The 23,816-nt window shown below is 48.6% G+C and overlaps 1 protein-coding gene across 1 annotated transcript; it reads right to left on the bottom strand.

The window, feature by feature from the left end:
• Positions 1–1,003: 1,003 nt before the first annotated feature.
• On the bottom strand, positions 1,004–22,003 carry LOC126934437 (putative uncharacterized protein FLJ33534). Its single transcript, XM_050755238.1, is given in 8 exon segments — positions 1,004–1,137; positions 10,977–11,030; positions 11,138–11,252; positions 13,964–14,089; positions 14,091–14,159; positions 14,915–14,928; positions 17,775–17,971; positions 21,927–22,003. Coding segments are annotated over 8 exon segments (786 nt in total).
• Positions 22,004–23,816: the final 1,813 nt, after the last annotated feature.

Here is a 23,816-nt window from a genome sequence, read left to right as displayed (position 1 = left end):
AAAATTCCAGTATGGAGTAATTTTTTTTTTTTTTTTTGAGACGGAGTTTCACTCTGTCGCCCAGACTGGAGTATAGTGGCACAATCTTTGCTCACTGAAACTTCCACTTCCTGGGTTCAAGCGATTCTCCTGCCTCAGCCTCCCAAGTGGCTGGGACTACAGGCACGCACCCACTGCGCCCAGCTAATTTTTGTATTTTTAGAGACAGGGTTTCACCATGTTGGCCAGACTGGTCTCGAACCCCTGACGTTGTGATCCACCCGCCTCAGCCTCCCGAAGTGCTGAGATTACAGGCTTGAGCCACCGTGCCCAGCCTAGGGTAATTTTTAAATGATTGGGGAGATGGGGAAAAAACTAATTGCTGGGAACCAGCGTGTGGTCACTGAGGACTGATCGCCTTTCACTTCGACAAGGTTGTTAGATCGACAGCCCTGGAAAATGTTATGAGCTCCAGCTGCTTGTGTTTATTGTAGAAAAGAAAAATTTACATCTTTCCACAATTATTTGTAAAAACAGAAGAAAAAGAAGGAGGAGAAAGGGGAGGAGGAGCCTAGAGCTAAGCAATGTCAGATGGTAACAGAAGGCTTCAGTGTGAGGCCGAGGTCCCCTGAAAAGAAGTCTCCACACCACACTCCCCAGTGTCAACCCCCGGGTGTCTACAGGACCATGAAGGTGCTGCTGGGGTCTGTGAGCTAAACACAGCATCTCAAAAGGCCTAATGGAAAGCGTACTCTTACCCACGGGCTAGCTAACGTGTCATTTCGGCACAGTGTAATTGAAGGGGACTGGGCTCTTCCTCTGTCCAAGATGCGTGGGCTTAAGTCAGTTATAAAATCTCTGTGGGCATGTTTGTTTCCAGCAAGAGGAAAATCTACAAAATTTGAAAGTCCTGTTGCCACAAAGCACCTAGAAATCCTGGAAAATTTATCCTGAATATCCTGTTAAACACACAGCGGGGCACACATCAGTAAGAGATCCCCAGCAGACGGAAGCAAAGAAGAAACTATGGACTCAGCTGCTGCCCTTTGGAGATATTTGCCAAGCTCAGGAACAGGGAGCCTCGGTGTCCACAGCCATCCAGGCACTGAATACCAAACCCAGGGCCTGCATGAGCCAGGGACTTGGAAGTGAGGCTCCCTAGAAATGCAGGACCCTTAGAGGCTGTACCCTCAGTGATAGAATGAGGCAAAACAGAAATTAATAAAAAGAAATGACAAGGAAACATGTGTCTCAACTCCTGGGCTCTGAGTGGGACAGAGTCTCCCTGAGAATCCATGCCTGGCCCCATTGGGTTTGGGTTTGAACTGATACCATTTGGTCTGGGAAACTAAAGTCAAGAAATTAGCTAAGAGTGGTGTTAGGTTGATAGTCCCCCAGATGCTTGGCAGAAACAAATGTGAAATCTCTCTGGAGCAACACGTCCTCAAACCAAGGTGTATAGGATTTCCAAGATAAAGCCCAGCCGTGTACTATAAGATTAACCTTTATTGGCCAGGCACGGTAGCTCACGCCTCTAATCCTAGCACTTTGGGGAGCTGAGGCAGACAGATCACTTGAGGTCAGGAGTTCGAGACCAGCCTGGCCAACATGGTGAAACCCTGGCTCTACTAAAAATACAAACATTAGCCGGGCATGGTGGCGCATGTGTCTATAGCCCCAGCTACAGAGGTTGAGGCAGGAGAATCACTTGAATCTGAGAGACAGAGGTTGCAGTGAGCCAAGATTGCGCCACTGAACTCCACCCTGGGCAACAGACCGAAACTCTGTCTAGATTAAAAAAAAGAAAAAGATTAACCTTTATTGAAGACTTACCTTGTGCCAGGTACAGTTTTAAATCTTTGACCTGGGCCAGGCATGGTGGCTCACACCTGTAATTTCAGCACTTTGAGAGGGTGAGGAGGACAGATCACCTGAGGTCAGGAGTTCAAGACCAGCCTGGCCAACATGGTGAAACCCCATCTCTACTAAAAATACAAAAATTAGCCAGCTGTGGTGGTGGGTGCCTGTAATCCCAGCTACTCTGGAGGCTGAGGCAGGAGAATCACTTGAACCTGGAAGGCAGAGGTTGCAGTGAGCCAAGATGGTGCCACTGCACTTCAACCTGGGTGACAGAGCGAGACTCTGTCTCAAAAAGAAATAAAAATTAAATAAATAAATCTTTTACCTGTATTGTCCCACTTAATCTTCACACATTCTTCTAATGGTAGGTGGTTTTATTCTCATTATTGTTTATTAAGATCATTCATATTCCTGGATTAGGAATAGGAGAGAATGAAGGCACAGAGCGGATAAGTAACTTACTCAAGAACACACAGCAAAGAAGATTTGAGATTCAAACCCAGGAAGTCTGGCCCACAGTCCACAGAGGAACCCGTCATGAGCATGAGTTACCTGGAATCAGTCATAGGGCTTCCAGGCAATGGAATTCTGGGGTACAGAATACAAATAAGAATGCTTAAGATGTTTAAAGACATTCTCAAAAATGCAGACAAGACACAGAAGAAAAAGACAAAGTAAACAAGAGAGGAAAACAATTAAAATTTTTAGAAATAAAAAATGTAAGTTGGGCACAGTGGCAGGTGCCTGTAGTCCCAGCTACTCAGGAGGCTGAGGCGGGAGGATTGCTTGAGACCAGAAGTTCGAGGCTGTAATGTTCTGTAATAGCACCTGTGAATAGCCGCTGCACTCCACCCTGGGTGGCATAGTGAGACCCTGGCTCTAAAGAAAAAATAAATACACACACTTAAAAATTAAAATTCAAGGTGTTAAAGTTAAAGTTAAAGCACAAGTTAGATCAATAGATGTGAGGAAACAAATTACTAAACTGAACGATCTATCTAAAGAAAACACAGGATGAGTCATGGAGAGACAAAGACTTGGAACAAATATGAAAGCAAGTTAAGAGAAACAAAGGCCGGGCACGGTGGCTCACGCCTGTCATCCCTGCACTTTGGAAGGCCGGGACGGGTGGATCAAAATGTCAAGAGATCAAGACCCGCCTGGCCAACATAGTGAAACCCCGTCTCTACTAAAAATACACAAATTAGCTGGGCATGGTGGCGGGCACCTGTAATCCCTGTTACTTGGGAGGCTGAGGCAGGAGAATCGCTTGAACCCGGGAGGCGGAGGTTGCAGTGAGCTGAGATCACGCCACTGCACTCCAACCTGGCAACAGAGTGAAACTCTGTCTCAAAAAAGAAAGAAAGAAAGAAAGAAAGAAAGAAAGAAAGAAAGAAAGAAAGAAAGAAAGAAAGAAAGAAAGAAAGAAAGAAAGAAAGAAAGAAAGAAAGAAAGAAAGAAAGAAAGAAAGAAAGAAAGAAAGAAAGAAAAGGTGAAGGACCGACATGCATACATCTGATGGTCTGGGAAGGAAAAAAACGGAGGAAGTGAAGGAGAGCCCATATGCCAAGGGCTGATCCTCAGACTCAGGAACTCAACCTAAAGCATGATCCCACACCTGAACCCACCACAATGAAACTACAATGGACCAAAGACAAAGGCACACACTGAAAATCCACCAGAAAGGGCAGACCCCTTCAGAACACTGCATAGCAGGCAGATAGCTTGACTTTTCATGGGGGCATCAGAAACCAGAATACAAAGGAATATTGCTTTCAAAGTACTAAGTCAAAATCATTGTCAAAGTGGGACTACTGCCTGTCTACTGAAATTATCATTCAGGAATGATGGGAAAATGAAGATATTTACAGGCAAAAAGAAACTAAATGAATTTATTAAGAGATCTTCATTTAAAAAGTTTCTTGAGAAAGTGCTTTAAAAAGAAGAAAATTGAACCAAGAAGGAGGGCCTGAGATGAGCAAAAAAAGGGGTAAAAAATATACCAATAAAGTTAAAAAAAAAAATCACTGACTAGAAAAAACACATAACTAATTTAAGGCATAATAAAAACAACATGAAACTAAAATATTGGTCAAAAGTAACATGCAAAGTTGGATAAGGTGATTATAGTAAAAGCATTCTAAAATTTTGGTATTTCAGACAAAATGCGAGAATGATAGAAAAATTGTAGAATTGCAGAAATTAAGTACATACATTTGAATTTTCAAACACCCACTAAAAAATTTGCAATTTTCAAAGAGATAAGAAAGAGAAATACAGTTTATAACTTTCAAAATAATGCAAGAGCCAGGCACAGTGGCTTACACCTGTAATCCCAGCACTTTGGGAGGTCAACACAGGTGGATCACCTGAGGTCAGGAGTTCGAGACCAGGCTGACCAGTATGGTGAAACCCATCTCTACTAAAAATACAAAAATTAGCCAGGCATGGTGGCATGTCCTTGTAGTCCCACCTACTTAGAAGGTTGAGACAGGAGAATTGCTGGAGGTGGGAGGTGGAGGTTGCAGTGAGCCGAGATCGCACCACTGCATCCAGCCTGGGCAACAGAACGAGACTCCATCTCAAAATAATAGTAATAATAATCATCATCATCATCATCATCACTCCAGCCTGGGCAACAGAACAAGACTCCATCTCAAAATAATAATAATAATAGCAAGAGAAAATGGAATTTTCAAAAAGCAGGGTAAACAGGAAGTACAAAATAAGATTGTGGGAAAATTTTAAGGAATCGGTAATTATAATAAATATAAATGAAAACAATTACTAGTTAAATGACACAAGTTGTCTGGCTGAGTTTTTTTTAGAATGGCCTTATGCTGCTTACAAGAAACACAACTAAAACTAAGGATTCAGATTTAAAATAAACTGATGGAAAAAAATATAGCACACGAATATTTATCAAAAGAAAAGCTCTGTAAATATATTAACAGGAAAAACAAAAACAAAAAAGTTGTGCTTCATAAGACCACAAACTTACTGTGTAATGAAGAGAGGAACAGCAGAAGGTATAATAGTCATGAAGCTGAAACAGCCTCAAAATGTAGAAAACACACCCTTTCAGGACCCTGTTTCTTTGTTCACAGAAGGAGAATGAGACACCCTGAATGAACAGAATCATGAGCACTCAGTGAGATGCCAAATGTGAAAGTGAGTCATTAAATCAGAAAGTGCTACCTAGAGTAGGCGGGAATTATGAAGGAGAAAAATACCCGCTGTGTGCTGCAGAGGGCAGGCCTGGCCTGGAAAACAGGCTAAATACAGCAGGACTCCTAGAAGACAGGCTAGCTGGAGTGATTCTGGCCTAAAACACAGACTAGATAGAGCAAGGCTCCAGGAAGACAAGTTAGATGGCGCGGGGTTCCTGGAAGACTAGCTAGATGGCGCTCAGCTCCTGGCAGACAACAGGATAGATGGCACACGGCTCCCGGAAGACAGGATAGAGGGAGAAGGGCTTGTGAACCACTTGAGGTCAAGGGTCCTTTGAATCCTACAGAATCTCTCCCCACCCCCAAACTGCACACCTGCAGGGAACACACCACCGGTATCAAGCGTTTCACAGACACCCTAAAGGACATCCTTGAAATTCTTCAGTGTTCCTAGGGCTCCTGATATAAAAAGTTGAAGGCAAGACATCCAGAAGCCATGTCATGGGAGGAAAGTTGAAAAAGATGAGGCCTCATCTTGGAGAAAAGCTGCCTCCTTAGGGTGCTAAGAGACATCCTCAATTACTTGGAGGGCTATCATGAGTGAAGGGTCTTGTTCTCAGTGGTTCTAAGGGCCAGAGTTGAGGCCACTCAGTGAGGCTCGGGGTGGTGTGTCTGTTCCTGTCTAAGAAAAGCATTCCAAAGGGAGAGCACTGGCATGACATGAAGTGATGAAAACAGTGCAGCAAAAGTACAGCGAGGAAGGAAGGAAGGAAGGAAGGAAGGAAGGAAGGAAGGAAGGAAGGAAGGAAGGAAGGAAGGAAGGAAGGAAGGAAGGAAGGACAGTGAGGAAGGAAGGATGGCAAGGAAGGACGAATGGACGGCAAGGAAGGAAGGAAAGAAGTACAGCGAGGATGCTGCAGGAGGGAGAACTGCTGCTAGGGGAATGCTGGTCCTGACCTCTAGCTCCCTTCCAACTCCCTAGAATGCAAGGATCAACAGGGAAGGATCATGTGTGGGGATGTTCTCTCCCTCCTTTCCTTCTTTCCTTCCCTTTTTCCTTCCTTCCTTCTTTCTTCCTTCCTCTCCTTCTTCCTTCCTTCTCTTCTTCCTTCCTTTCTTCCTCCTTCCTTTCTTTCTTCCCTCCCTCCCTCCTTCTTTTCTTCCTTCTTTCCTTCCTTCCTTCCTCCCTCCCCTTCTTCTTCCTTCCTTCTTCCTTCCCTCCTTCCTTCCTTCTTCCTTCCTTCCTTTCTTTTTTCCTCCCTTCCTTCCCTTCTTCCTTCCTTCCCTCCTTCCTTCCTTTCTCCCTGTCTTCTTTCCTTCCCTCCTTCCCTCCTTCCTTCCTCCCCACCTCTTCTCCTTCCTTCCTCCCCCTTCTTCCTTCCTTCCTTCCTCCTTTCCTTCTCCCCTCCCTCCCTCCGTCCTTTCTCCCCTTCTTCCTTCATCCCTTCCTTTCCCCTTCCTTTCTTCCTTTCTTTCCCCTTCCTTCCTTCCTTTCTTTCCCCTTCCTTCCTTCCTTTCTTCCACAACTGCTTACAGAGCACCTACCACATGCTAGGAGCCATTCTAGCTGGAGATGCACCAATGGCCTTTTACTCTACTGCAGGAAACAGAGAATGAACAAGATAATTGGAGACTTTTAAATGCCATGAAGAAAACAGAGGAATGAGGCCCAGAAAGCTAGATGGAGGCCTGGTTATTAGAAAGCCATTAAAAAGGATGGTTTGAGCTGGGACCTGAATTACCAGAGCCACAACAGATCAGAGTTCCGGGCTCCCGTAGGCCCAAAGGTGGGAGAGGGGAGCAGCCTGGAGAGGCTAGAGCATGCTCAAAGGTGGGAGGGGGGAGCAGCCTGGAGAAGCTGGAGCACAGGGCGAGGAAGGCACAATCATGAGGCTGTGAGAAAATTTAATTTCCTTTCTCTTGGGATGATCTTGTGTTGGCTTAAATGAGACCCAAGGCTTTCGTCCCACCTGTTTACTTTTGTTTTTATTACCTGTGCTTTTGGGGTCATGTCCAAAAAATCATTGCCAAGAGCAATGTCATGAGGCTTTTCTTCTACGTTTTCTTCTAGGAGTTTTACAGTTTCAGGTCTTGCATTTAAATCTTCAATAGATTTTGAGTTGATTTTTGTGCATGGTATAAGAAAAGTATCTAATTCCATTCTTTCTCATGCAAAAAGCTTCTGCATAGCAAAGGAAGTAATAGGGTGAAAACGCAGCCTATGGAATGGGAGAAAATATTTGCAAGCCATATATCTGATAAGGGATTAATGTCCAAAATATATAAGGAGGTCTTACAACTTAATAGCAGAAAAAATGACTACCCCAATTTAAAAATGAGCAAAGGATTTGAATAGACATTTCTCCAGAGAAGACAGACAAACGGCCAACAGTCATATGAAAAGATACTCAACATCACTAATCATTAGGGAAATGCAAATAAAAATCACCATGAGATCAGTAGCCTTACACCTGTTAGAATGGCTATTACGAAAAAAGTAAATAAAAGATAACAAGTATTAGCAAGGGTGCAGAGATATTAGAGCCCTGTACACGGTTGGTGGGAATGCCATTATGGGGAGCAGTATGGGGGCTCCTCAAAAAATTATAAATAGAACTACCATATGATCCAGCAAATCCGCTTTTGGATGTTTATTCAAAAGAGTTGAAACCAGTATCTCACAGAGATGTTGCCCTCCCATGCTCACTGTAGCATTTTTCATAATAGCCAAGTTGTGGAAATGCCCTTTAACAAATGAATGGGGACTGAGCGCGGTGGCTGACACCTGTAATCCCAGCACTCTGGGCTGACGCCTGTAATCCCAGCACTCCAGGAGGCTGACGCCTGTAATCCCAGCACTCTGGGCTGACGCCTGTAATCCCAGCACTCTGGGCTGATGCCTGTAATACCAGCACTCTGGGCTGATGCCTGTAATACCAGCACTCTGGGAGGCTGAGCTGGGCCTGAGGTCAGGAGTTCGAGACCAGCCTGGCCAACATTATGAAACCCCGTCTCTACCAAAAATACAAAATTAGCCGGGCGTGGTGGTGCATGCCTGTAATCCCAGCTACTCGGGAGGCTAAGGCAGGAGAATCACTTGAACCTGGGAGGTGGAAGTTGCAGTGAGCTGAGCTCACACCATTGCACTCCAGCCTGGGCGAAAGAGCAAGACTCTGTCTCAAAACAAATATATATATATATATATGTGTATGTGTAGAAAAACTGTTGTGCATACACACAATGGAATATTACTCAGCCTTTTAAAAAAAGCAAATCCTGCCATTTGCTACAACATGCCTGAACTTGGCAGACATTATGCTAAGTGAAATAAGCCAGTCACAGAAGGACACATACTGAATTATTCCACTTGCACTAAGTATCTAAAGTAGTCAAACTCAGAAAAGCAGAGCACAGAATAGTGGTTGTCAGGGGCTGGAGGAACAGGGAAATGGGGAATTGCTGTTCAACGGATATGAAGTTTCCATTATGCAAGATGAACAAATTCTGGAGATCTGCCATCTAACATTATGCCTGCAGTTGACAATACTGATTGTACACTTACAAATTTGTTGAAAGGGTAGGACTCATTAAATTTTCTCGCAAAATTTTTTACAAACTTCTGTTTAATATTTTTAACATATTTTTAATAATAAATGATATCCAGGCTGGGCGCGGTGGCTCCAGCCTGTAATCCCAGCACTTTGGGAGGCCGAGGCAGGCGGATCACAAGGTCAGGAGTTCGAGACCAGCCTGGTCAATATGGTGAAACCCCGTCTCTACTAAAAATACAAAAACTAGCCAGGTGTGGTGGCGGACACCTGTAGTCCCAGCTACTCGGGAGGCTGAGGCAAGAGAATCGCTTGAACTCGGGAGGCGGAGGTTGTAGTGAGCCGAGATTGGGCCACTGCACTCCAGCCTAGGAGACAGAGTGAGACTCCATCTCAAAATAAATAAATAAATAATATCCAGTGCTTTGATAGCTAAGACCTATATAACTGAGACAGTGAAAATTAGCCATGCTGAGGCCAGGCACAATGGATCACACCTGTAGTCCCAGCACTCTGGGAGGCCAAGGTGGGCAGATCACTTGAGGTCAGGAGTTTGAGACCAGCCTGGCCAACATGGTAAAACCCCGTCTCTACCAAAAATACAAAAATCAGCAAGATGTGGTGGCACATGCCTGTAGTCCCAGCTACTCAGGAGGCTGAGGCAGGAGAATCGCCTGGACCCGGGAGGCAGAGGTTTCAGTGAACCAAGATTGTGTCACTGCACTCCACCCTGGGCAACAGAGTGAGACCCTGTCAGAAAGAAAGAGAGAAAGAGAGAGAAGAAAAGAAAAGGAAAAGAGAAAAGAAAGGAAAAGAGAAAAGAAAGAGGAAGGAAGGAAAGAAGGAAGGAAGGGAGGGAGGGAGGGAGGGAGGGAGGGAGGGAGGGAAAGAAAGAAGGAAAGAAAGAGAGAGAGAGAAAAAGAAAGAAAGAGGGAGAGGAGAGGAGGGGAGAGGAGAAGAGAGGAGAGGAGAGGAGCGATAATGAGCCATGCTGCAGGCAAACGAGATAAACAAGGTTTCCAATGGGACACAGCTGAAGCCAACAGAACAGAGAAACCAAGAAACCCAGGCAGGACCATGCTGCAGCTGCAAGAATGACCAGCGTTCCTCCTTAGACTCGCCCAGCACAAGGCCACGTCCTGGAAGCCTCAGCAGGTGTGTTCCCCCTTGCTACAGCAAGCCAAGCAGACTCAGCGCTGGGGATTACAGGGATGTTCCTGGGGGCTATTTTGTCTTGTGGACTGCATCATCATCATATTAACCAGCATTATTCTTACTAGATGCCGTGCAGTTTGCAAAGAACTTTACACACAATTCAAGGTGTTTCATGTTTGCCATAACCCTATGGGGAGACTATTATCATCATTATCTATTGTTATTATCCTTCTTCCGAGGGAGTAGGACTGAAACTTAGTGAGCGAAAGCCATAAAGGAGTGGAGCCCACAAAGAGCCTGTGCTCACTCTACAGCCACCTGCAGACACTGCCCTCAGCAAGCAAAGCACTGTCAGTATCCTGAGTGCTGGGAGGGGAAGAGCCAGCTTTCTTTTGCGGGTCTGACTCCTAAGTGCTTGCTCTTAGTCATCGTAGTTTACCACCTTTCTGCTTATACAGTCACTAAGCGAATTTCAGTCCTAATGCAAAATGCAAGAGGCATCCCATTCCAGTACACGTGATCCCAGGAGAACTTCTAAGACTTGTAAATGCAAACACATTTCATTCCAAATAGGCACTAATCCCTCTAACAAGAGCGGGGACTCGTAATTCAAACACATGATTTGAGCCGATAACCCTGGAGCAGCCATCCTCCTTCAACTGTGTAACTGCAACATCTTAAGGGGCACCCCCAGGGCCAAGCTAGGTTTGTGGGGTCTCCCGGGGACACCCCCTCATTTACAGATTCCCCACCAATGTGTAGGACCAGCATGTCGTAGGAGGCAGCTATTGGCCTTTGCAGTAATCAAAACAAGGCTAATATTGGCAATATAATCAGCAGGCAGTGGTGACTAATCCATCAGTAAACAACATATTTTTCCACCCATATTGTTTTAGCAGCCCCGAAGCTAACCCTTGTATACCCGTCATTTGCGTCAAATACTACTTCCTCCTCAAAATCACTGTTAGATATTTTCTTTTAACAAGGCTTCCCTGCCTCCCTTGTTTAGAAACGAATAGAAGATGCCCACTTGGAAAGAGTGAAGAGTGGAAGAAAAACCTGAGCCCTAGAATCATTTGTTGTCAGATTGATTCCAAGCTGCACGACTTTCCAGCCTGGAGATCTTTGGCAAGTCACCTAAGTTCTCCAAGACTCTTTCTTCAAACTGGGGTAGAATCGTCTGCACTTCACAAGGTACAATAAAGACAAATGAGACAGTAGCATGAAATCACTCAGCACAGTGTTAATACCTCGGTCCCTTCACCTGCCAAGCAGACTTTGAAGTCAGAGTCTGAGCTCTGTCCAGCCTCATCAGCCACTAGACATGAGAACGCAGACAGCTCTCCATGCCCTCAGAGCCTCAGCTGCTCTGAAAGCCAAGGATGGGATGCCCTTGAGTCCTTTCCTCCTTCCCCAGCTCCTGACCCTGGTCCTCAGGGGTGACGGCGTTCACTGTGGCCCTTGGCATCTGCTCCTCATGTGTCAAGGAATAGGGCCCAGGCACCTCCCCGGGAAATCGCAGAGGCTGCACAGGCCAGATCTGGTAGGACCACGGACACAGTGGCTGGATCAGTACGTTGTTTTTTGTTTGTTTGTTTGTTTTCGAGATGGAGTTTCACTCTTGTTGCCCAGGCCAGAGTGCAGTGGCATAATCTCAGTTCACTGCAACCTCTGCCTCCTGGGTTCAAGCAATTCTGCCTCAGCCTTCCGAGTAGCTGGGATTACAGGCGTCCACCACTGTGCCTGGCTAATTGTTTGTATTCTTAGTAGAGACAGGGTTTCAACATGTTAGCCAGGCTGGTCTCGAACTCCTGACCTCAGGTGATCCACCTGCCTCAGCCTCCCAAAGTGCTGGGATTACAGGCGTGAGCCACTGCGCCTGGCCTATTGGTCTGTTTTCACACTGCTGATAAAGACATACCCGAGACTGGGAAGAAAAAGAGGTTAATTGGACTTACAGTTCCACATGGCTGGGGAGGCCTCAGAATCATGGCGTAAGGTGAAAGGCACTGCTTACATGGCAGTGGCAAGAGAAAACAAGGAAGAAGCAAAAGCAGAAACCCCTGATAAGCCCATCAGATCTCATGAGACTTATTCACTATCACAAGAATAGCACGGGAAAGACTGGCCCCCATGATTCAATTACCTCCTCCTAGGTCCCTCCCACAACACATGGGGATTCTGGGAGATACAATTCAAGTTGAGATTTGGGTGGGGACACAGCCAAACCATATCAGTGGCCAAGGGCTTGGGAGGTTGGGTGTGCACTGAGTCCAAGGGTGACTTCCCACCCCACCATCTGACCTCTCTGAACTTCAGTTTCCTCATCTGCAAAATACAGCCAATAGCACTCTCATCTGTCTGTATTAGTCAAGGTTCTCCAGAGAAACAGAACCAATAGGACAGAGAGAGAGATTTATTCTGAGGAGTTGTTCATGCAATTATGGAGGCTAAGTCCCAAGATGGGCAGTCAGCAAGCTAGAGACCCAGGGGAACCGACAGACAGCTCTGGTCTGAGTTAGAGCCTACGGATCTCCAAACGTTAAGTGCCAGTCTGAAAGCCAGCAGGCTACAGGCCCGAGAAGAATCGATGTTTTAGTCTCAGTCCAAAGGCAGGAAAAGAACAGTGTCCCAGCCCCAGCAGCCAGGCAGGAGGAGCCCTTTCATGCCAGATTTTTTGTTCTATCTGGGTCTTCAAAAGACATCCACATAGACTTCAACTGACTGGATGCAGCCCACGCCCATCAGGGAGGGCCACCTGCCTCGCTTGGCCCACCCGCTCAAATGCGGACCTCACTCAGCAATGCCCTCAGAGACACATCCAGGTAACACTCCACCAAATATGGCACCCTTGGCCCAGTCAAGGTGATGCATAAAATTAACCATCTCACCATGTCATTTGGTTGTTGTCAGGAGTCAATGAAATAAAGCATTTGAATGGTTAAAGAAGTATGCAAGATGTGTACCTATTACCACCGTCATCATTGTAACAGCAGGATATGGGTACATCCGATTCCCAACATTGCTAAAGCCATGACGTGGCGATTGGGATGAGCTAAAGTATGAGAATTGTCTTCTCCATGAGTTGTCAGAAGAACAAACAGTGGCCAGGCATGGTGGCTCACGCCTGTAATCCCAGAACTTTGGGAGGCTGAGGGTGGGAAGATCACTTGCACCCAGGACTTTGAGAACAGCCTGGGCAACAAAGGGAGACCTCATCTCTACAAAAATCAACAAAAGTAACTGGTCATGGTGGTGCACATGTATAGTCCCAGCTACTCGGGAGGCTGAGGTGGGAGGATCACTTGATCCCAGGAAGTTGAGGCTACAGTGAGCCATGTTCATACCACTGCACTCCAGCCTGGGCAACAAAGCTTGAGGCCCTGTCTCAAAAAAAAAAAAAAAAAAAAAAAAAAAAAGAGGCCGGGCATGGTGGCTCACACCTGTAAATCCAGCACATTGGGAGGCCAAGGCAGGCGGATCCTCTGAGGTCAGGAGTTCAAGACCAGCCTGACCAACATGGTGAAACCCTGTCTCTATTGAAAATACAAAAATTAGCCAGGCTCGGTGGCGCATGCCTGTAATCCCAGCTACTCGGGAGGCTAAGGCAGGAGAATCACTTGAACCTGGGAGGCAGAGGTTGCAGTAACCAAGATCGAGCCATTGCACTCCAGCCTGGGCAACAGAGCAAAACTCCATCTCAAAAAACAACAACAACAAAGGGGTGAAAGGGCATGGGTCCCTGGTCAGGTCAACACCATCACCTCCCAGAGCACTCGCCTGCCCAGTCCTGGGGCAGAGTGTCCCTGAGTCCTAGTTTAATTGTCCATACCGCTGTGCCTCCTCCACCTCTAATCTAACCTGCTGCCAGACAGCACCTGCATGTCAGCACACCCACATCCCCATTCATCCATGCAAGCTCCTCCCAACTGTCCTCGAGATGAAAGTGCCACTTGTCAAAGGTGCACCAGGTGCCGGCCTCTGAGTGGGTGCTTCATTGCCTCTGTTATTTCATTTAACTATCATGCATCATGACAAATAAATGATTTGAAGAGTCTCTTAGGGAGGGTGCTGTTGAAGAAAACATACTCTGCTGCCCAGGTGACAAGAAGTGAGGACCTGAGAGCAGGTTTAGAGGACCTGAGACAGAGAAGCTGTCTCAAAAGACATGGGCAGGAACTAGGGGTTGAGGGAGCAGAGACAGGACCGACCCTACAGCAAAGGGAGGTGGGAGGCCCAGGCCCGTCCTACCTTCCCAGGACTTAGCTTAATCCCAGAACTCTGGAGGAATTCTGCAGGGGTCTTGAGGTGATGCCTTCCCAAGGGTCTGGTCACCTGGGAAGGTGGCTGCTGGAAGAGCTTCAGAGTCGAGCCCAGGAATCTGCATTTTAACACACTTCCAACATCATGTTTGGGAACCACTGCTCCACCTCTCATGAGGAGGAAACTGAGGCCCGTAAAAGGAAAGAGACTTGGAATGAAGGAACCCCAGACCTGAAGGGCCTCCGAGCTCACCCAGCCCCAGCCCCAGCTCACTCTCAAACAAGATGTATTTGTAGCAGCAGTTTCTGCTCAGTCCCCTCTGTGACAGCGATGTCAAACCTCCCAGAAGTGCGTCTCAGAAACAGCTCACTTCATGGTAGCAGATGAACTCACTCCTGGGCTTTGCTATTCTTCAAAGACTAACAGCCTTAGAAGAAATCATGGCAGGGCTGGCCACAGGCCAGCTGGGAGCTAGGCAGAATCTGACTTTGGCCCTAGCCTCTCTGTGATCTTTTCTGTTGCTGTGGAGGGATTTCCATGAGTCAGAGCCCTGAGTTCAAATGCCAGGTCTGCTGTGTGACCCTGGCAGGTTGCTCACCCTCTCTGAGCCTTCCTTTTCCAACAGGTATGATAGAAATATGACCTACCTTATGGGCTGGTGTGATAAGGAAATGGCTTAACAAACAAATGAGATGCCCGCAACCCCCAAAAGTCCCTTCTTGTCCCCTTTCAACATGTCTCCTCCCCTTCCCCAGTCTCAGAGGCCTGTAGCACCCCCTCCTCCAGCCTTGATTGCTCTCGGGGACTGCTGTGTGGATTGCTTGGACGGTGTGGACTACAATCTTCTGAGCGGCTCCCTCCCCAGGCACTTCCGCATTCCTGATCCGCCTTTTCCCTGAGCTTCCGAAGACTTTCTCCCAGGAAGAAGCACAGCTGAACTAAGCATGAACAACCTCAAGGAGGGGGTGAGCACAGCCCTTCACAGTTTGCAGAGCCTCTGGCCCCACCCTCTCATCCGTCCTCTCAGCACAGGGGCAGGTCAGGGTGATGAAGCAGGAGCCAGTCCCACAGATCTGGGGATGCTCACCCAGCCAGGTACCCACTTCCCACCCTGACCCCCACCAGCCTCCACCTCCCACCACTCTAAGGAGCTCCCGCTGCTCCTTTAGGACGCTGGGGCATCACTCCTCCTTAGGGGCCAGCCTTCCGCCTTGGTGGGTGGGGCAGAGACTGAGGCTGCAGGCACCAGCCTTACCCCTGACGGAGGGGGTGCCCTCAGCCCTGGGCTGTCTCCAGCCTCCCTCCAAGACCCACGAGGTGTACAGAGCTGTAAGTGTTACAGGAAAGGGGTCCCGATCCAGACCCCAGGAGAGGGTTCTTGGATCTCACGCAAGAAAGAATTCAGGGCGAGTCCGTAAAGTGAAATCAAGTTTATTAGGAAAGGAAAGGAATAAAGAATGACTACTCCATAGACAGAACAGCCCCAAGGGCTGCTGGTTGCACATTTTTCTGGTTATTTCTTGATGATATGCTAAACAAGGGGTGGATTATTCATGCCTACCCTTTTTAGACCATATAGGGCAACTTCCTGACAAAGCTGTGGCATTTGTAAACTGTCATGGCGCTGGTGGGAGTGTAGCAGCGAGGATGACCAGAGGTCACTCTCATGCCCATCTAGGTTTTCGTGGGTTTTGACCAGCTTCTTTACTGCAACCTGTTTTATCAGCAAGGTCATTATGACCTGTATCTTGTGCTGACCTCCTATCTCATCCCGTGACTTAGAATGCCTTCACCATCTGGGCATGCAGCCCAGTAGGTCTCAGCCTCATTTTACCCAGCTCCTACTCAAGATGGAGTTGCTCTGGTTTACATGCCTCTGACATAAGCATGTGTGCCCACTTCGACCAAATCCATGAGGGGCACCTGCACCACCTAGCCCTGCCAGCCATTGGCCTGCTCCCACGGTGGGTCCAGAAGCCCCCAGAAGCCCCTGCGCTCTTCCTCTCTTCACCTGCTTCCCACTCACACACGCCCTGTGCTGCAGCCACAGGCACCCCGTCCAGATCCCTCCCCCATCTCCATACCTTCGCCCATGCTGCTCCCCCTGCCTGGCATGCTGGCACCCCCATCCCACCCCCACCCCAACCCAGCCACCTGCAAACTCCTCCAAGTTCAAGCTCAAGCCTTTATCCCTCTAGGAAGCTTCCCTGAGAGGCTCAGACAGAAAAGATGCAGCCAACTTACTATTCAGTGAGCTTACTCTCTCCCTATCAGGGAAATGAGGGAGCCCTGTCACTGAGACCCTACGATCCTGCCCGGCAGAGCTGCCACTCTCCACCCCACTGTGGCACTCACACTGAGGACAGGGTCACACACCTGGTTATTACGACTTCATGTCTATTTAACCATGTGCCAGGCACTGTGCTAGGAGCCTTGCGTGGATCAACTCATCCAATCCTCACCCTCAACCTAGAACTCGGAGGGCACAGAATAGGCACAGCCACAAGGCTGCTGCTGGAAAGGACGACACAGGCAGATGCAGGCCGGGATGGGTGAAAGGGTCTCTCAGGGAAATGAACTGGAGTCGGGTCTGGAAAAGCAGCAGAACGTGCTCCTGGCCCTGCCACACACCTGGGTCCCAGAGCTACATGGAGCTGACTGCCACCCCTGTCTGCAACCGTGGCCTTCCCCGCAGGACGCCTGACAACTTCCTTCCCCTGGCCTGCTGGCTAGAAACTCCTGCAGGCAGATGGCCTTTCTGACTGGCCCTCTCCTGGCTACTGCAGCCTCACCGGAGGGCCAGGCCCAGGCCAGGGCAGCTCCAAAGGTGGGCTCTGGACCGGGGTCTCCCCTGAGCCAGGCAGGGGCTCCCCACGGGAGACAGTGCCAACCATACAGGCTGCGGGTGCAAATTGAGCCTGGGGAAGGAGAGGCTGATCCCGGTGATCAGAGGGGGTGGCACCAGCCTCAGCCATGCAGGTGTGAATTCCTTCCCCCAGCCTGAGACCAGTGCCACACCCCCGCCCTCTCTCCCAGGCTCCCCCATGGATTACCCTGCCTGACACCCCATGCTGGCAACCAGAGGCTGATTCTGCCTGACTGCCCCCAGCTCCTGGAGTGTGCAGCCTGGGTTCCAGAGGGAGGCCATACGGCCCTGTCAGAGACCACCAGGGAAGTATCACAGACCGCAGCCAGCGTGTGAGCTCAGCTGGGAGTTTGCACCAAGCCTGGCTCCAGAATGAGGCCTGACTGACGCAGGCTAGGTCCACCCTGCATGGGCCGGCTGGTGTGGGTAAGTCCTGGGGCTCAGAGAGGGGCTTGGAAGGCCAAATGCAAGGCGGCTGGACCCATTATCGCAGCACATAGCGTCCCCTTGACTTGCTGGGAGAAGCTCGCGCCCTCATAGTTAGCAATTCCATGGCCACTGGAGGCCAGAGTGGGAGCTGGGAGGCTCTGGACACCATAGCCTTGGGCCCCGGCCCTTGCCGGGCTGGTGTTGGCCTGTAAATGCTGCTTCCGCTGTTCAAGCGCTGATGCTCCTCCACGCTCACAGGTCAACAGCTGCTGCCCACCTCCAAGACCCCCGAATGCTGCACGGCAGGTGGCCTCCCACATCCCTTCTGGGCCCTCCCTGTGGGTTAAGAATGTCACCCCTGCCAGGGCACCTGCCTCCCCAGGCCCACAGCTGGGCGCCTTTCACAGACACCGTATCTGGACAATCCATTTGTTCTGTGTCTGATCAGAAATGGCCATAGCGAACCAGCGTGCGTCTGACCTGAGACACCCGGCTTCTGGGCACCTGGGGATGGTGGAGCCAGGGGAGATGCCGCGGGTCGGAGGGAGGATACAAAGCTCCAGGGTGCCCCCTGCTGCCTCTGGGGTGTTCTGCAGTCATGGCCAACATGGACTTGGACACAACCTGCTCCGATCTTCAGAAATATTATCCACAAGACCTGCTTTCTCCCAAAACGCATTCGGCTGCCCACCCATGGGAGGCTACAGAATAAAGAACATAAAGACATGCTCCAGAATACGTTCCGAATGCTTAAAATTTCCCCAACTCCCATGAATCTAGAGTCTTTGAAATATAGATCATTGAGTATCTTTTTGATAACTGAAGTAAAACTGTTTATGTGAGATGCTTTTTCTCTGTAAATAACAACTCAAGAAGAGACCAGGAACTATAGTCAGAAGGGATTCTGGTCCTGGGGGTCCATTTCTTGCCTGTGTGGTCTAGGTGGGTCGTGGTCTTCCAGTTTCTGCCCCTAAATCCATATGTGATCAGCTCCACCTCATGAGGCTGTCACAATATTTCACAAGGGAAATGCACGAAAGCACACTTTTAAAGCAGTGTACTAGTTGCTGTTTTTAATGTCATTATCCATCAGGGAATTTTTAACTTATCTCCCAGAGGCTTGACTGGATTGAAAATGTAAGGTCTATTTAATGAAAATTATCAAGGAAGTTCCTGGGGAAAAAAAACTTAGGCGTAGTCAAGTATTAGTCAAGCCCCAGCTCTGCAGTTCAAATAAAGCACAGAATTTAGAAGTCGTATGCGTGAATTCCATGCCAGGCCTGCCACTTATTGCCTGTGTCCCTGCACAAGACACTCAGCCTACCTTTGTGTTCTCATCCATAAAATGGAGCTAATACTGTTCACCGAATGAGATGAGGTGAGGACTGGAAATAATGCCTGATGTACAGTGGGGGCTGAATACAAGGTTGGTTCTTTTTTTTTTTTTTTTTTTTTTTTTTTTGAGATGGAGTCTCACTCTCACTCAGCCTGGAGTGCACTGGCGTGATCTCAGCTCACTTCAACCTCCACCTCCCGGTTTCAAGTGATTCTCCTGCCTCAGCCTCCCAAGTAGCTGGGATCACAGGCTCGTGCCACCACGCCTGGCTAACTTTTGTATTTTTAGTAGAGCTGTGTTTTTGCCATGTTGGCCAGGCTGGTCTGGAACTCCTGATCTCAGGTGATCTACTTGCCTCGGCCTCCCAAAGGGCTGGAATTACAGGCGTGACCCACCACGCCTGGCCATACAAGGTCGGTTTCATCCCTGAGTAGATCCCAGAAGGAATTCAAATCTGTATCATCTGTCATTGGTTGAATTGTGCTTCTTGAAATTTGCATTGAAGTCCTAATCCCCAGACCCCAGAAGGTGACCTTATTTGGAACCAGGGTCACTGTCCATGTGAGGAGTTCAGATGAGGTCATACTGGAGTAGGGTGGGCTGAGATCCAGTATGAATGTGACCTCACAAAAAAGGAGAAATTGAAACAGAGACACACGAAGAAACAACACCATGTGAAGATGAAGGTAGAGATTAGGGTGATGCTTCTACACACCAAGGAACTTGAAGATTGCCAGGAAGGCCCCAAAAGCAAGGTAAGGGGCCTGGCACAGGTTCTCCCTCACTGCCTCAGAAGGAATGAACCCCACCAACCCCTATTCTCAGACCTCTAACCTCCAGCACTGTGAGATGCTACATTTCCCTTGTTTAGCCACCCAGTTCGTGGCATTGCGTTAGGGCAGCTGTGGCAAACTAATACATAATCCGAGAAAGACTGTCACACATTTACTATCTTTACTGCTGAATAATCCTTACCAATGGGCCCAGGCCGGGCATAGTGGCTGACGCCTATAACCCCAGTACTTTTGGTGGCCGAGGAGGGTGGATCACTTGAGCCCAGGAGTTTGAGACCAGCCTGGGTAACATAGTGAGACCCCATTACCACAGTAGAATAAATAAAATTAGCTGGGTGTGATGGCACACACCTGTGGTCCCAGTTACTCAGGGCACTGAGGTGGGAAAATCACAGGACACGGGAGGCTATAGTCAGTCGTGATGGCACCACTCCACTCCAGCCTGGACAACAGAGGGAGAGCCTGTCTCAAAAAAAAAAAAAAAAAAAAAAAGCCCAGGAAGGTAGGGTCGGAGCCTAGACAGACTAGAACCCAGTTCTCTGGATTCTTAATTCTGTGCTCTTTCCACTACCCCTGACAGTCATGTCTTAGGCGTTAACATGATTGACCAGGTGCAGTGGCTCACACCTATAATTCTAGCACTCTGGGAAGCCAAGGCAGGCAGATTGCTTGAGCCCAAGAGTTTGAGACTAGCCTGGGCAACACGGTGAGACCCTGTCTCTACAAGAAAATGCGAAAACTACCCAGGCATGGTGACGCATGCCTGTAGTCCCAGCTACTCGGGAGGCTGAGGTGGGAGGATTGCCGAGCCCAGGAGTTGGAGGCTACAGGGAGCCATGCTCACACCACTGCATTCCGGCCTACTCCCTAAAGATATGCAGTAGACACAGGAGGAAGCACGTCTGTTCAGATTTTTTCCATGCATTCAACTCATAATAACAACACCAGAATCAGACCACATATACCACTTTGCAACACGTTTTGTTATTGTTTTATCATGTTTGTTTTGCTTGACATTATATAGACGACATCTTTACAAGTAATAAGTATAGTAAAGATACACAAGTAACATAACCCATCACCTATTGATGAATTTTTTTTTTTTTTTTTGAGATGGAGTCTTGCTGTTGCCCAGGCTAGAGTGCAGTGGCGTGATCTCAGCTCACTGTAACCTCCGCCTCCAGGGTTCAAGCAATTCTCCTGCCTCAGCCTCCCGAGTAGCTGGGACTACAGGCATGCACCACTACGCTCGGCTAATTTTCTGTACTTTTAGTAGAGATGGGGTTTCACCATGTTGGCCAGGCTGGTCTCGAACTCCTGACCTCAGATAATCCACCCGCCTCAGCTTCCCAAAGTACTGGGATCACAGGCATGAGCCAGTGCACCTGGCCCTTGATGGACATTTAGATTGTTTCCCCTTTTTTTTTTTTTTTTTTTTACTAACACAAATAATACCGCAGAAAATAGTCTCAAGTAACTTTGCACATTTGTATCTTTTTTGTGTGTGTGTAGAATAAATGCCTAAACATGCCAAATCTGTTTGTGATGGTTTTAAATAACCTCTGCAAATTATTTGATCCTTCTCCCATTAAAAGTGGAGTTTAATTCTCCTCCCTTTGAATATGGGCCAGTATTTGTACTTGTTTCTAATAAACAGAACGTGGTAGAAGTGGCACAGGGTGGCTTCTGTGGTTAGGATAGAAAAGGTGACACAGCTTCCACCTGGCTCCCTCTTTGTCAGTTCCTCATCCTTGAAACACAGCCACTTCACATTGGAGAGAAGCCCAAGCCACACGGAGGGGCCCCAGCTGGCCGCCAGACCCACCTGAGGTCACAGCCGACAGCTGGCATCAACCTCCAGCCTTGACAGTGAATGAACCGTCGGATGGCCCAGTCCCGTCTCATTATTTTATACCGACATGATTTACCCTCAAAAGAAAAATGAAAGAAATACAAATTATAGCAATGTCATCTTTAGCAAGGACTGCTTGCAAGGTTGGCCCTTGGTTGGTATCTGGGAAATTGACTTGGGGAGTGTTCCCACCCTTCCCTGATAAGAACAGCTCACTGCCCCTAAACCATGTAAACACTGTGGTTTATGTCTTCGTACTGGGAGTCCAGAATTTCGGTACATGCTAGGCAGAGGGTGCCTTTGTGACTAGCCTGCAGTAAAATCCTGGGTGCCAAATCTCTAGTGAGTGTCCCTGACAGATGGCATTCCACATGTGTTGTCCCAACACACTGCTGGGGGAAGTGAGTGCGTCCAGCGTGTGACAGGGTCTTGGACCCTCACACTCCCTTTCCTCTGGACTTGACCCACGTGCCTTTTTCCTTTGCTGATTTTGCTTCATGTCCTGTTGTCGTAATACATCATAGCCTCGAGTATCACTGTATGCTGAGTCCTGCGAGTTTTCCTAGCCGATCGTCAAACCCAGGGTGGTCTCAGAGACCCCAACACGCCATGGCAACAAGACTACAGGGAAGCCGGCGCTTCCTGTATGTGTACACATTGCTGGTGGTACCTGCATGGACACCATGAGAGCAACACAGCCTGTCTGTTGAAAGCCACTCAACGTCCACTTCCTCTGACTCAGTAATCCCATCGGGGAATGTGTCCTGTGGCAACAATTCCACAGCAGGAAGCAGAGGCTTGAAGACCCTTATCACAGCTGGTGCTAAACCTGAACAAAATCTAAATGTCCAAGAAGAGAAAAATTTAGTTAAACACATTATGGTGCATCAACTCTAAGAAACTGGCTACAATGAGATGTGTAAAGCTTATAAAGCACCTGTGGTCCCAGCTACTTGGGAGGCTGAGATGGATCCCCTGAGCCCAGGGAGATGGAGGCTGCAATGAGCTATGACCATGTCTGGGTGACAAAGTTAAGACCCTGTCTCAAAAAAGAAAAAAAAATTGTAAAGAGAAACATGAAAAGATGTTGCTGATACATTAAAAACAATTTTTTTGGCCAGGCATGATGACTCACGCCTGTAATCCCAGCACTTTGGGAGGCCAAGTTGGGCAGATCACTTGAGTCAAGAGTTCAGGACAAGCCTGGCCAACATGGCGAAACCCCGTCTCTACTAAAAATGCAAAAATTAGTCGAACATGGTGGCGCACGTCTATAATCCCAGCTACTCAGGAGGCTGAGACGGGAGAATCACTTGATCCCAGGAGGTGGAGGTTGTAGTGAACAGAGATCGTGTCCCACTGCACTCCAGCCTGGGTGATAGAACGAGACTCTGCCTCTAAATAAATAAATAAACAAACAAACAAACAATTTTAAGCTGAGTACAAAATGGTGGGCACATTGACAGCAACTGTAGAACCAACAGTTAGACCCAAAGCGGCTACTTATAAGTGAAAACGGTTGGGGCTACAAGAGGAAGGCGGGAGCAGATTTTTCCATAGATAAATTGGGCCTTCCTTTAACGTTGCTGTTCTGATGAACCGGGAGCTTTCTGGGGACTTGGCGGGAGCAGCTGACAAGGCAAGAATTGTGGCGCTGGATGCTTCCTCTGCGGTCACCGCCTGGTATGACGCCTCCAAGGTGTGTGCGCGCGGGAAGGAGAGAGAGGGTAGTAAAGCCAACTTTTCATCCAAAAAGCAGAGGCTTCGGGGACAAAAGGGACAAAAAATATCCCCTGCAAATTAAAAAATGCAGACACGCATTTCCCCTGCCTTCACCTCCCACGGATCCGCCCCTTCAGCTCTCTCCCGCGGGCTCCCAAGCTCCGGGGCCCCTGGGCTCTGCGCCCGCGGAGCTGGACGGAGCTCGGGACCCTCCCTCGCTCCCCGACCCGGGAAGGGGCGGGGCCGACAGGAAGTAGGCGGGGCTGGCTCGCAGGGCGGAGCCTCGTCGCGCTCTGCGAATCGCAGGTGTCCTTGCTCCCGGGCTGGTGGGGCCACACAGTGGCTGCCTGGGCTGGAACGTTCTCCTCGCCCAGCTGAAGGCCCTGAACTTGCTAAGCCTTTTAGGGTTGAGGAAAACCCATTCAAAGACAACTCCAGCAACCTCCCAAAGGCAGGGATTCTTGTGCTCCCCTGGAAAGTCTCATGTAAAGTTAGACCACAAAATGTGGGCTGTGCCCTGAGCCCTCGCTCAAGGGCACAGAGCAAGTCACTGGCAGAGCAGGGACTGGAACCCGGTGTCCTGATCCCCAGGTGAGGCCAGCCTTAGAGCTGCGGGAGGGGCAGGGCGGCGTGGGTCCTCCCAGGCTGGGGCTCACTGAGGCGCACCCAGAGTGAATTTGGATGTTTTTCCAGGGATAAGGACATGTGAAAAGAGACTGGCAGTGACTGACCTGGACTGGCAGGTGAGGTGTTTTTTTCCCCTCAACATTTTATTTTGAAGTTTTTCAGACACCCAGAATATGCCCACCCATATGCCCACCACCTAGATTCTACAGTTACGT

Source organism: Macaca thibetana, chromosome 13 (assembly GCF_024542745.1).
Source record: "Macaca thibetana thibetana isolate TM-01 chromosome 13, ASM2454274v1, whole genome shotgun sequence".
In the NCBI taxonomy this organism is placed as follows: Eukaryota; Metazoa; Chordata; class Mammalia; order Primates; family Cercopithecidae; genus Macaca; species Macaca thibetana.
The sequence above is the reverse complement of the archived record's forward strand: the minus strand, read 5'-3'. Positions and strand labels throughout refer to the sequence as shown.